General features: G+C 38.4%; 1 protein-coding gene across 3 annotated transcripts in view; it reads right to left on the bottom strand.

Annotated features, from left to right (window-relative positions):
- Window positions 1-10464, bottom strand: part of TMEM144 (transmembrane protein 144) — a 37679-nt gene extending 27215 nt beyond the window's left edge. Inside the window, exons 1-5 of one of the 3 annotated variants that reach the window (XM_032413072.1) lie at window positions 10365-10464; window positions 10102-10229; window positions 5755-5926; window positions 3463-3585; window positions 1414-1513 (exon numbers count right to left, since the gene is read on the bottom strand). In XM_032413072.1, the coding sequence (XP_032268963.1) occupies window positions 1414-1513; window positions 3463-3585; window positions 5755-5863 (332 nt within the window). In that variant the 5' untranslated portion in view covers window positions 5864-5926; window positions 10102-10229; window positions 10365-10464. Of the gene's footprint in view, window positions 1-1413; window positions 1514-3462; window positions 3586-4164; window positions 4277-5754; window positions 5927-10101; window positions 10230-10364 lie in introns of those variants that run through there. The other 2 variants (XM_032413073.1, XM_032413074.1) reach the window with 2 other exon arrangements.
- Between the last annotated feature and the right edge of the window lie 4354 nt (window positions 10465-14818).

Raw genomic sequence — 14818 nt, 5'->3', positions numbered from 1 at the left:
TATATATCCCTTCCTTTTTATGAAGATATTTTAAATGAGTTAGTATACGTAAAAGTACTTGTGAGTGTCCCTTTCTTATTAAGGAAGAAGGAAGACAAAATAGATTAGTGGCTAAGTGAATGCTACTTAATTGGCTGCAATTTTGTATAGTATTTATTGAGACAGACTTTTAAGTAACTGCTTGGTTAAGGATCACCACTTTTTGGCATCACCTTATAAATATATATATATTTTTTCATGCCTTGACATTGTAGCAATCGTTACTAACAATTACTGTGAACCATTCAGGGCAAGAATGAAAGAGGCAAGTAGAAAAAGCAAAAGCAAATAGCACTTGTGGAAGCATGGGGAAAGGCCAGGAAAGAACAGATCGGAGGTTAGTTCATTTTGTCATTACTGAGGTTGTTATAATGCTTTGAGAGGGAGGAGGAGCCCAAAAAGTAAGGTAAGAGTGACCTCCTCCCTTCTACTCCTCTTCCCCAAGCTCAACTTGAATGTTAATTTTCATGCTGAACAAGGGCAGCAGAGTCAAACAGAAGTTCCTACGCTGATGGGGGTCTTCTGTGGCGCACTGGGTAACGGGGTCGTTTCTAGCCGTCTGTGGCTATTGAGCACTCGATCTATGGGCAGTACAGCTGTGGGACTGAATGTCTAATTTTATCAAATTTTATTCATATAACTTTAAATATAAATGGACACCATGGGGCTTGTGGTGAACCTGCTGGACCCCCCTAGAGCTGGGGTTGGCACACTTTTCCTTAAAGGGCCAGAGAGTAAATATTTTAGGCTTTGTGGGCCAGACGGTCTCTTGCAATTACTCAACTCTGCCACTGTAGTGTAAAAGCAGCCAGAGACAATACGAAATGGATGGGTTTGGCTGTGTTCCAATAAAACTTTATTTACAAAAATGGCTGGGAAGGTGAGCCATGTTTTGCTGACCCTGGCCCAGGCTCCGGGAGGAATATGTGCTTTAGAACCAGAAGACCTGCGTTTGAAGCCTAGCTTATTCATTCTGTGATATTCAGCAAGTTACCCAATCTCCCTGTCTTTCAGCTCTCTTATGATTATAGGTAGTGCTTACCTCACGTTTGTGAAAATGAGAGGAGAATGATGCATATAACACGTCCAGCAAATTGTCACACAATAAAAAGGGAAAATACACATCAGTTCCCCTCCTCTCTTCCTTCTTCTGTTCCAAGGAGATAATTCCTTACTGTATCTTAACCAAATGTCTAGATCAGATATTAGAATTTAGGGCAAATAATAATTAAAAGTAGCATATTTCACGTGTATGTCTTACCAGCTGTAATCTCTGTGAGGGTAAAAACCAGGGTATCCCTCTCAGCTAACCCAATCCCTAGGACTTGCCTTACATCAGCGTAGAGAATCTTAGTTGAAATTGTTTTGTGTTACCTTGAGCTTGCCCAGCCAGTTAAGGTATTAAATGATCCCCAGATTAAGATTCCAAGGCCTAAACCAATGGTTTTGATAATCGGGACAACAGCAATGTTCCCTGGAGATGTAACATACAGGAAAAAATATGTTATTTCTAATACAAAAATACATGTATAAATTGAATTAATTTTTAACTTCAAATGAAGCTTATGGGATTTGGACAAATTTAGGAAAGCACAATTCCTCAGTTTTTAAATAAAAGAACTACATTTTTTTTTTTTGGTATTAAACTCAGGTTTATGATTCCTAAAAGAACTAGGCATAAGACAAAATCCTACAAAGAAAAATGATGAATTAGCTCTTTGCCTAATTGCACCAATGCTCTTTATCCTTAACATAGGTCTCTATTCTAAAACTTTTTGCAGAAACTGTCAATGATAAAATTAGTAGTGACTGTCCTCTTAGACTTGAACCAGAGCCAAGCACTGACAGAAGTCTTTGACCCAATATGGCCCCAGACTTTGCTCTTCCATGCTCATTGAGTTATCTTCTAGAACCCTGCATTCATTGCTTTGTGGTCTGAAAGGTTACTCAAGGCCAAATGCATGATTATTTTTTTATAGTTCTTAACCTCCTAGCAGTCTGGCCTCAGTCCTACAATCTTCTCTGGAAAGGTTTCCTCTGGTGGCTTCCAAGATGCCTTCATTTCCTGATTCCCTCCTGTCTCTCTCTTTCACGGCCTACTCTTTCTTGTCATACTCTCCGGATTTAGGTGCCCCCTAAATATTTTCCCTTGAACACATTCTTCCTCTTGCTATATATAGTCTTCTTTGGGCACTTGACCTAATTTCAGGATTTCAGCTGTCAATTAGAGACGCATGCTCCCAGTGCCATTGCTCTAGCCAGGACCTTCTCCAGAGTTTTAGTGCTCTGCTCCCACCAAGAGACCTCCAACCAGATGTCCCCCACCGTGGGAACATCAGGAACTTCAGTCTCAAAAGATCCCAAACTGAACTCATCATTTTTCTTTTTGGACACATACTTCTCTCTATTTTCATCACTCAATGATAAAATCCCTACATCATCACTGGCTGCTCCCTTCCCTCTACTCCCCATCTCCACTCAGTTACTATGACCTATAGCATCCATCCATAGCAACATTTCTCAAATTACAGCCCTCCCCCACTGAATCCCAACGGAATCTGCTGGGTAATTATAAATACTATAGTTGTTATAAAGATCTTAGGCTACATGGAGCTTTCTGTTTCCCTCTCCCCAGTAGACACGATAAACATAATCATACCAAGTGAGGTATAATAATTTAAATCCCAGTGGAGATTTAAAAATGAACTCTTTTGTCCTCCAAGTCAGGACTTCACTAAATCATTTAATTCTGCAGAGATTCAAATTAAGTGGGTACCCAATAAGTTTTTAACATTTTAAAATTTATTTGCTTTTAATCAAATTAACCTCTAAAAATCCTTGATACTTGGAATTCTTTTTGCTAAAGAGAACAGAATTCTCCTGGGATATATTTATATTAATAGAAGGAAAACCATCCTGACCAGTCAAACAAAGGTATAAATTCTAGTGATATAATTCTAGGTATTGATAAAGCAACAAAGGGAAGATTTTTGTTTGCTTTTGTTTTTTTGCCAGTGCTTTTGAAATGACAATGTGTCTGTTTTCCTACTTTTAAGGATAAGTCTTAAATATTATATTAGTAGAGACTACTATTTAAAAAATATTTTCTGATTAACATAGAGAAAGAAAGGCTGGAGCACTTAAACTAATATATGAGTTATGCTTGAACAGATAGAGAGCAACTGAAACATTTTTGCTATAATTTTCTATCAGGAACTAAGAAAGAAATCATTAAGAGAAAAAAGTCAGGAAATGTACCCAAAATACTTATCGAGCATCTGAATGAAAGAAACTAAACTAATTTCTAGTATCTATGCCTAAGGATTATTCAGAATTGCTGTTTGTGCTATCTCCTTTTATTATGAACCAGTTATTTTGACCATAGTATTAAATGATTACAGAATAAATTATATCATGCATTACCTGTTGCCCAAATGCAGCCCCCAACCATTGCAAAAGGCCAAAATTTAGGGCAATGTAATATCAGATTGACCACCAGGGCAATCAACCATATGGCGGCACAAAGCACCCACTGGAGAAACATTCCTGGAAATAAAAGAAATTGGTTTCAGTGGTTCAAACTGATTTGAGTAAATTAACGCTTAGGAGTATCAAAGAGATGTTATTATAGGAATGGTCACAACTTATTGAAAGCCTATATGCGGGTACTTTGCACACTTACTATAATTTTTACAACTATTATGCATCATAGTCAACCCTAGTTTAAAGACGGAGAAAAGGAATGTGAGATGAAGCAACTTGTCTCAACAGCTAACGGTTTGTAGAGCTGGAATTTAAACCTATGCTGTTTACTCCAAAGCATGCCAAGCATAGTGCATTCCTGGTTAAAGTTCTTTTGTTTGTTTCACTAATTAAACAAATCTAAAATTTTCTACCAAAGAGTACTGGCAAGACCAAGTCTATATATTTTTATTTGAATGCCACACCGAGTGCCACCTCTCACCAAAACACGGGGTATTAAGAACTTCAGAATAGCACAAGAGTAATTTAAGCCTTTTGGGATCATTTATGCCACCTTCGGGATAAAAACAAAGCCACTTATGGGCACATGCAGACCTCTCACACTTGGAGTTGAATGCCTGTGATGAGCCAGACAGTACAAACCTGAGAATTAGCATTCTGGGTCAGGGCATTCTTCTTTCTGGGCTCCGGGTTGCCGTCTGCCAGTTAGCTGAAGATGACATGGTGACATGAGGTCTATCTGTACCTGAGGCTTCTGGTCCATCAAGGGTTAGGGATTAAAAGATTAAAGAAAAAGTCGATATAGGAAGAAATACTCAGTGTAGCACTTCTGACTCTACCTGTGGAAGATTTCTGCCTATTTCAATTCAATCTCATGGTGGAGGAGAGGGAAAAAAAAATGGCTGTCAGCCTCTAGGACAAAAAAGGAAGATCACAGAGATGAAAGCGAACTTCATCTTACAAGTTCTCCACTTCACAAATGAGAAACTGAGAACAAAAGAGCTGATAAGACTTGTCTAGGATCACAGTTGTTGAGAGACTCCTAAAAGCCAGTTCCTCTACCCCTTAGTATATACTTTGTTCTTCTTTTAGTAGTTTCCATTTCCATCCTAACTCCAAAGAAAAAGAGAAGAAAGGCTCTGGAAGAAAAAGATTTGTAATTCTATTGTTTAAGTAGTAGCAAGATATAAGGAAATGAGGTGATAAAGTAACTGCTTCCCACCAGGTGTTCAGCATAACATTGGAACATCTCCTTCTCCTGGCTATCGTATTATAGGCAGGTGGATTAAAAACCAAAAACCAAAAACCAAAAAAAAGCCTCTTGCTTCTCTTTCCCTGAAGTTCACATTACGGTCAGGTCAACTATAATGTGTCACTTGTGTTCCTAAAAGCACCGCACTTTGCAAAATCACATAATAAAAACCACAGAGTTTTTATGGGGAAAAAGGGAACAACGCTCAAAAAACATTTCATCAACAACGTATTTAAAAAAAAAGACAGGAACTTAATAAAAAAAAAAGACAGGAACCTAATTTAAAAAAAAGTACCATTTTACACTGGCTAAGTGGTTAAGAAATTCACAAGCATTACAATAAATATGGCACCTCAACCTGAAAAAGACTTGAAGGTTGCTTATGGGAGTGGGAATCGGAAGTGTGGCAGCTTGTGAGCTATTGTGAAGCTGGTGGATGGGGGGATCCTAACACCAGATGTGAACAGGTGTGGTGCTGAGGGAGCTGCGGGATGTTGAGGGGTGTGTGTGCAAGCACATCTCGTGCTTTCCCAAGCATCTTTATTCATCTGGGTGTGGTTGTCTGTGCTCACCTAGTGTTGTATCAGAGTCAAAATGCCACATAAGCACAAAATTCACGTTGTGCTCAAACTGTTCTCTATTATACGAAGCGTGTTTGAAATTCATGTTTTCATAACAAGTGTGTATTAGTAGAACTAATTTTCTTCTTTGTAAACATAACAGGTAAGGCTAATAAGCTTTCCTGACAGTCACTCTCCCAGCTTTACCATGAAACACAACCTTCAGACTATTCCATACTGAATAAATCTCAGATCAACTGGCATGAGCATTATCGAATGATTTATCATAAGCTCTATTCATTTGGCGCCAGGTACAAGAAAATTTGTAGCCATCATTAAAAAAAAGAAAGAACAACACCAAAAAAGAGAACTTCACATTTAAAAGTAATTCAAAGTTAACCATGAAGGAAAAATAATTACCATCACCAGTATCGTATTTTTTAAGTGGTACAAAGTTTGAGCCAAACAAAAGGACGGCTACAGAAGAGGAGATGAAACCAATGGTTGGGTCTGTTCCGTTACTGCTCATGGTTCCAGTACTGTCTGAGAATGAGCCGGTTCACTTTACACTTGATGTCCTTTTCAAGAGCTTCTGAAATAAAAGAAAAACAAAATCATTAAGAAGTTGTGCATCAAAAACTAATGATGTAATGTATGGTGATTAACATAACATGATAAAATAAAAAAAAGTAAAATAAAAAAATAAAAAAATAATAATTAAACTAAAAAAAAAGTTGTGAATCTGTGAACAAACTGTGATTTCTACGTGATATTTATTGAGCTTTTTGAAAGTATGCTAAGATTCCTTCTTCCAGATAAAAAGTTAGGACACTATGAAATTATGCATTATGTTCACACTCCATGTTTATTCATTTGTTTTTTCTTTTATTTTACCAACAAATAGTTTTTGATCATTAATCTACAATTAAAAAAAACCCAAAAACAAACTTTGTCTTCAGAGCTTGAAAACCTAACTTCTTCCAAGATCTGGAGATAATTTTTTTTTTTTTAAGGTTCATTCACTGATTTGAGAGAGAGAGAGAGAGAGAGAGAACAAGTTGGGGGGGGGAGAGGGAGAGAGAGAATCCTTAAGCAGCCTCCCCACTGAGCTCGGAGCCCAACGCAGGTCTCCATCCCAGGACCCTGAGATCACAAACTGAGCTGAAACCAATAGCTGGATGCTTAACAAACTGAGCCACCCAGGCCCCCTGCAGATAATACTTATTATATTATTAAAAAAATCTCCTGTGTAGGTGGATTGGTATAATGAAAAGATTTATGGACCAGGACTCAATTTACTTCAATTGGTTGTTGTGACAATCAAATGAGAGAGCATGTGTGAAGACTTTCAGAACTTCCAGTCCGGGGCGCCTGGGCGGCTCAGTTTAAGCATCTGACTTTTGCTTTCAGTTTAGGTCATGATCTCAGGTCTCAGGGTTATGAGATCGAGCCCCGCTTGGGGCTCTGCTTAGGCATGGAGCCTGCTTAAGATTCTTTCTCCCTCTGCCCCTTTTTTATATAAATACATAAAAAAAGAACTATCAGTGCCTCAAAAGCAAAAGCTTTTTAAAAATTTCAGATAGGAGCTTAAGGGCACATGTAGATTTTATTGCTGCTACATACTCAGGATTACCTAGAGGCAAAGGCACTTTCCTCATCAGTAGTACCCTCATGGTGTGTATTACTTTAAGTAGTTCATGAAACCTTATATCTTTATGACTTAAAAAGAAAAATAACTGACAGAAGAATCCATTAAAGATCTCTTCAAGAATTTTTTAAATCTCTTCAAGGTTTAGGTCCTTGAAGTATCCCTTCAGGAATCTCCTAGACTCTTTTTTTTTTAAATATATTTTTTTAAAGATTTTATTTATTTGTCAGAGAGAGAGAGAGCACAAGAGGGGTGGGGTGGCAGGCAGAGGGAGAAGCAGGCTCCCCGCTGAGCAAGGAGCCTTATGCAGGACTTGATCCCCGGGCCCTGGGATCATGACCTGAGCCGAAGTCAGGTGCTTAACTGACTGAACCACCCAGGCATCCCTCTCCTAGACTCTGAGGATAGAGAACAAACTGAGGGTTGATGAAGGGAGGTGGGTGGGGGATGGGCTAGATGGGGGTTGGGCGTTACGGAGGGCACTAGTTATGATGAGCACTGGGTGTTATATGTAAGTGATGAATCACTAAATTCTACTCCTGAAACCAATACTACACTATATGTTAACTAACTAGAATTTAAATAAAAATTTGGAAGAAAAAAAAAAGGAATCTCCTAAAGTACAAGATCGACAGTGGGTATGATGCACAATACCATCACCTGGTCAGCAGAACAATGTGAGGCAGTTAGCCATCTGTTCAATTTCATAGCCACTAGCCACATGTGGATAACTAAATTTTCATTAAAATTAAGTAAAAAAGGGACGCCTGGGTGGCTCTGTCGGTTAAGCGGCTGCCTTCAACTCAGGTCATGATCCCAGTGCTCTGGGATCGGGTCCCGCATCGGGCTCCTTGCTCCAGCAGGGAGCCTGCTTCTCCCTCTGCCTGCAGCTACCCCTGCTTGTACTCTCGCTCACTCTCTCTCGCCCATGCTCTAACAAATAAATAAATAAAATCTTTAAAAAAAAAAATTAAGTAAAAAAAAAATCAGTTCCTTAGTCAAACTAATTACATATCAAATGCTTGATAGTCACATATAGCCAGTAGTTATCTGAACAGTGCAGATTATAGAACATTTCCACCATTACAGGAAGTTCTATTGGACAGCACTGCTAAGCTTATTAAAAAGTTCTGGTTCCCTGTGAAGAAAAGGACCCAAACCACAAATAGCCAAGAATCAGACATTTTTCATAACATTACAAAAGGCTATTGAACATAATTCACTCTTTTAGTTGTATAATCTACATGAGAAAAAAATAACACAAAAGAGTCATTTTATCACAGGAGGTAATCAGAGTCTTTCCACAATACCATTTTGAAATCATATTTTGTACATTGACTTTTTGGTTCACTTCATCTCCTTAAGCCTTCTGGAACGGAAGATAATCAATCTGGTCTTTTTTTCCCTCCAAATTTAATGTTGTGATGACTTCTTGTGGATGTGTGTTGAATAAAGTACATCTGAAATCACCTTTCCTTGTTATTTTATTTTACAATATTTACTTTAAAGGTATTTTGCAGCACCTGGGTGGCTCAGTCAGTTAAGCGTCTGACTCTTGTTTTAAGCTCAGGTCATGATCTCAGGGTCCTGGGATCGAGCCCTGCATGGGGCTCTACATTCAGTGGGGAGTCTGCTTGAGATTCTCTCTCCCTCTTCCTCTGCCCCTCCCTGCACCTGCCCATGCTTGCGCTGGTGCACTTTCTCTCTCTCTCAAATAAATAAATAAATCTTAAAAAAATAAAGGTGTTTCATTTTTCCATGTTTTGTTCCTTATGTGTTCTTGCAGAGAATATTAAATATAGAACTACCTACAATATATATTTTTTGGCATTATTAAGAACAATTTAACTGAAAACAGGGATGACATCAAAATTACTCAATAAATCTTCGTAAGAAAAACATCTATTTGAAATTGTATGTGCTTTCTTAAAACAAACCAAAACAAATGCTAGTAAGACAATATCCTCTTTGGGGATGTAGTTGAGGAAGAGACTCTGAGACATACTGAAACGCTGACACAATACTACTACTTCAATAAAAATAATAGTCTTACTGTCAGGCGCAAAGAAAGTTTTAGCCCTGCAATGGCTTACATGGACTCTTGCTCAAGAGTCAAGCAGGTGTACTGCTGCTAAGATATCAAAACTATAGTAGGTCAGGGAACAGGAGTTATCTGGGAAGGATATCACTGGACTAAGAAGACACATGATTTAGTGATAGCTAAGAAATTTTTTTTTTTCGTTTAAATTAGAATAAGCAGAGTGAAACAAAACCTGTATAAACACACTGATAAGAGAATGCCTAACTTTCAGAAGTGGCAAATTATTTCAGTGAAAAGATGGCTTTATTAAAGACTACTGACAGCCCTAAACCTCTTAGATTTCATTCCAATTGAAGTAATAATTTGAAGTGCTAATCAGAGTGCATGAACTGCATTTTGCCTGCTGGGTGAACATTATCAATGTTAATTAAAGTTATTACCAGCAAATAAATGAAATTTATTGCATATAGCTCTGGTATGTTTCAGAAAGCAAGTGATCTAATTTCAATGTGGGCTGGCAAGTTGGCATTATGCACTATCTTTAAAGAAGAATCTACCTTTCTAAGTCAATAAAATTTATATGCAAAAGTAAAGCAATATCACTTTCAGCGCATTACTCCCAATTCTTTTTAGTGCGGACTTGTTGAACTAACAAGTCTCAAATCACTTAAATAAAAGTAGTTTTGAAAGGCTTGCTTTCAAGTGTCCTCTGAGATTTTATTAAACTACATTCATTCATTTTTATTTTTGTACTTTTATTTCATTTATTAGTAAATGTTTTTTCTCTCAATTTTTCCTGTCAATTTAAACTTCTATGTAGAACTTTTTTTGTTAGTACTTGGCACGTTCTGATCAATAATGCTTGTTCTAAGGCAACTAAGATTTCAGTTTTAGTTTCATGTTAATTTCCTCAACTCCGCTGGCAACCTCTGCCAGCATCTTGGCTAAAATTCTGTGCTTGAATATACTTATTCTGAGCTTTGATTTTTTTCTTTTTAATCATCAGCGCATTCTGAAAAAAATCACGAGACACTCCGCTGCAAAGCTACTGGGTTTCCTTTGAGTTGCCTGTACTCACTGCGCTCGGGCTGACGCTGAAACTTCCTCCGGCTCAGCACCCACTCGATCAGTCTCCACTGCGCCGCTGCGGAACCTGCACCCGCCTATTCCCCCAGCTGCTGGGACAGCCCGGCCGGCCTTCACTTCCTGCCGGGACAAATTACCTATGACTGGGCGGGAGAAGGGAGGGCTCTATCTAGCACCTGTGACCCAGGTCGTGCCTCGGCGGGACCTGGCTGCCCGGCCAGCCATTATTTCCTGCGGGGACAATTACGGACAGACCTGCGGGAGGAGGCGGAGCGCTACAATAAAGGAGACCTGGAGGCCGCCCAGGGCAGCAGGTTGAGAAACGCCTTCCTCCAGCTGCAGCGTAGGAGTGCAAGGTCTTGTGACTCACGTGACCCTGAGGAGGCGTCCTCAGACCGTGTGTCAATCAACCAGCAAACTGAAAGGCTTTTGTGTATTTGAAGAGATGCTTGTTCAGGGAGCTCCGTGCGTGTTACCCTCTAAATGTCACAGAGCTAGGTAGTGTTTGTACTGTTGATGGATGAATCAAAAGGCCAAGGAATTTCGTACAATCATAAAAGGCTATCTAAAGCTGAACTTGTGATCACCATCAAGAGATTCATCTGAACCACTAATGTCACTAACATCTCTGTGCCATCACAGGATTTCACTTGTAATCACTAATCCTTTCTAAATGCACCCAGACCCTTTTTTCTAATAGGTACTGAGTACCATGTAAGAACATATATTCTAGGCCTCTGAAACTTGAGATTTTCTGTTTTGTTTAGTTTTTAAAATACAAACACCTGGACCGCACAGCCGACCAGCTGAAATAGAATCTCTGGAAATGTGGCTTAGGAATCATTTTCTCCTCCAGGTGATTCTAATATGTAGCCGGTCTTGAGAATCACATTCTAGATCAATAGTCAAATTTTATTGCTGGGAAGAATTACCCGGAGAATGAGTTAAAATACAGATTTCCTGACATCTCGATTTAGATTTCGAGAAACATTGCTCTAGTCCTCCACTGTCGGGTAAGTAGCCATTAACTGCATATGGCTATTCGAATTCAAATTAGAATCAAAATTCAGTGGTTCATTTGGACTGGACACTTTTTAAGTGCTCAATAGTCAAACGTGCAGATTACAGAACATTTCTATCATTGCAGAAAGTTCTGTTGGACAGCACTGTTCTGGACTCAAGAGCCCTGGGAGTACAGCAGTGACCTATAGGAGTCCTACCTTCATATGGATTCCAGAATAGCAAGAGACACAGATATGAACAAATAAGTTCAGGAAAGGGGAAGTGCTGGGTTCTGTCCTAGTCTAAGGGATCAAGGAAGGCCTCTCTGAGGAAGTGACAGTTAACAGAGACAATTCAGTAGTTGGTAATGACTGTAGAGTTACAAGAGGAAGAAAGCATAAAGGACTGCCCAAAGATGAGGTATCCTGGAAGGAAGTCCTGCTTTAAACATTACTCATATTCATAAACAACAGTGAAAGAAGCAGGGGCGGCTGGGTGGCTCAGTCAGTTAAGCAGGCGACTCTGGATTTGGGCTCAGGATATGATCTCAGGGCTCCATGCTGAGTCTGAAGCCTGCTTGGGATTGTCTCTCTCTCTCTCTCTCTCTCTCCCTCTGCCCCTCCCTGCTCTTGCTCTCTAAATAAATAAATAATTAAACAAATAATTAAATAAATAATTAAATAAATAAAATATTTTAAAAAACCCAATAGTGTAAGCAGCAGATGGGAAGGAAAAGTATCATGTCATTTAAAGAATTAAGGAAGCTAAGGCTTTTCACCTAAGGGAAGAGATTAATTAAAAAATTCAGAGTTCAGAAAAATTTTGAGGAAACAAGTTCCCCCTTCCTCACAAACTCTCCCTCCCCGCAAAATATAGGGCCTAAATCCAACCTAGAATTGTTTCACTTCATGATTACAGGAGACCTCAATGATCATGTGGTTCGTTCTTGCTTCAGATTCACATTGAGAAACTAAGACTCACATTGTTGTGAATTTCCTAAAATCTTAAAGTGAGTTGGGGGCTGAGTCGGGATTGAGGGCATTTATTACAGGATGTTCCAAGTCCAGTGCTTTTCACATCATGCCATAGATCCAACCCAAACATGGATGATCCTCTGCTTAAACTAAACTAAGATTCTTCTTTCAAGTTGTTTCATATGCATTCATGTCTAAATATAAAAGTCTATATGGGAAGAGTTTGGGGAGGCACTAGAAAATCCAAGTTAGTTTCATATACTAGCCATTCATCTCTGGAAAAGTCATTTAATTTCTCTAAACCTGTTTCCTTATATATATTATTATTGACATAATAAGGTCTGTATACCTCACCCTTTTATGTGGTCAAAAGATAAAATGTATTAAAAAATATTATTAAGATTCTGGTTTTTGCTATGACATTTGAAGATCTTGGGAGTTATCACTCCTGTCATCAGGATAAGAAGAAAGCTGAACACATTGAAAATCAGCAACTCTTCTTAGATCTACCAGATAATTGAAGTCACAAGGTAAATCACCTCCCTGAAAACTGCAGACGTAGGTGAATGCAGAGAATCATACCTTATGACCACCAGAGCCAGTAATGGGTAGAGGGCTCTTCAACAGTAATGGTGAGGACCCAGTGTCCGGAGAGCACCCATAACTTTAGGAGTTTACCTTCAGGAGTCCTGCTAGGTTCTCACAGTAAAGATCAGAGAAAAATTTCCTCTTGCTTCTGGAAAGGGGAGGGAAAAAGTAGCCATTATGAAACATGCCCAGAGCCTCTGTTTTCTGAAATAAAGACTAGCCTTCTAGGTAAACATCTTAATCAGAGCTTTATCAGACTTGGAAGAAGAGCAATTGCATGATTTGAGCCCCTTCTAGTTTTCCTGTCTCTCATGAGGAGGGAGGGGGGAAAGGGTTACGAAACTTCTCTGAAGGTTACAGTCCCAGGATCCTGGCTCACTAAAAATGAAGATTTACTCATAAGAGTAGATGGGGGCGCTGGGGGATAGACACTGGGGAGGGTATGTGCTATGGTGAGCCCTGTGAATTGTGCAAGACTGTTGAATCACAGATCTGTACCTCTGAAACAAATAATACATTATATGTTAAAAAATAAGAAAGAAGAAGAAGAAGATGGCAGGAGGGGAAGAATGAAGGGGGGGAAATTGGAGGAGGAGATGAACCATGAGAGACTGTGGACTCCAGGAAACAAACTGAGGGTTCTAGAGGGGAGGGGGGTAGGGGGATGGGTTAGCCTGGTGATGGGTACTAAAGAGGGCACGTACTGAATGGAGCACTAGGTGTTATATGCAAACAATGAATCATGGAACACTACATCAAAAACTAATGATGTAATGTATGGTGGTTAACATAACATAAAAAAAAAAGAGTATAGAGTGCTTCCATTCCACAATACCTTATGACCATATTAAAAGTGTTCCAACAATAACACTGGATTACAACTGAGAGAGCTGCAAGACACAGACACTGTTTAAGGAGTTTCTAGGAAAACCCAAAGACAAAACAGGAGACAGAAGAAAGGACATTAGGGGAAATTGAAACCTATGACACCTACAGCTATAGCAAATATTAAACACAACCTAACTTCTGGTGAGGTAAAAAGAAAATCTCACACTAAAGGCCTGCTGATAACAGTGCCTATTATTTGATACATCATCTCTGGCTTGTAAAAAAAATTACAAGGCATACTAAAAGGCAAGAATAAACACATCTAAAGAGATAAAGCAAGCCTCAGAACCAGACTCAGATATGGTAGAGATTTTGGAATTATCAGACTTCAGATTTAAAATACCTATTATTAATATGCTAAGAGCTCTGTTGGGAAAAGTTAACATACAAGACAAGATGTGTAATATGAGAGATGAAAACTTTAAGAATGAAAAGAAAACAAAAACACTGCAACTGAAATGAAGAATGCTTTTTTACAGCCAAGAAATAGTCAGTGAGCTTGAAGATATGTCAATAGAAACTTTGCAAATGTAAATATAAAGAGCACATAGTATTGGAAAAACTCAACAGAATATCCAAAAACTGTGGAAAATTACAAAAAAAGTGTAACACAGAGGTAATGAGAATACCAGAAAGAAAAAAGAGAAAGGAAGAGAAGTATTTGAAGTAATAATGGCTGAGAATTTTCCAAAATTAATGACAGATGATACCAAATCTTAGGTCCAGGAAGCTCAAATGCTAAACAGGATAAAAACAGAAAATATCTACATGTGGGCATATCATATTCAAATTGCAGAAAATCAGACAAAGAAAAAAATATTGAAAGGAGCCAGGGGGTAGAATGCCTTATCTATAGAGGAAAAAGGATAAGAATTTTATCAGACTTTTCTTCAGAAACCATGCAAGCAAGAAGAGAGTATAGTGAAATATTTCATATTGAAAGAAAATCCATCAATTTAGACATCTGAATTAAGTGTAATTATTCTTTTAAAAGTAAAGAGGAAATACAGACTTTCTCAGACAAAAACTGAGTAGTTTTTTTTTTTTTCTTACCAGTAGACCTATCTTGGAAGAAACGTTAAAAGAAGTTTTTCATAGAGAAGGGAACAAATATAGTTCAGTAAGTTGGATCGAGAGGAAGAAAGGAAGAACATTAGAAAAAAAAGTAAATGAGGGAAATAAGATCTTTTATTTTTCATTCTTTTTTTTATTATGTTATGTTAATCACCATACATTACATCATTAGTTTTTGATGTA

Source organism: Phoca vitulina, unplaced genomic scaffold (assembly GCF_004348235.1).
Source record: "Phoca vitulina isolate PV1807 unplaced genomic scaffold, GSC_HSeal_1.0 scaffold14, whole genome shotgun sequence".
In the NCBI taxonomy this organism is placed as follows: domain Eukaryota; kingdom Metazoa; phylum Chordata; class Mammalia; order Carnivora; family Phocidae; genus Phoca; species Phoca vitulina.
Note: the sequence above shows the minus strand (reverse complement) of the source record. Positions and strands in the feature narration are given on the sequence as shown.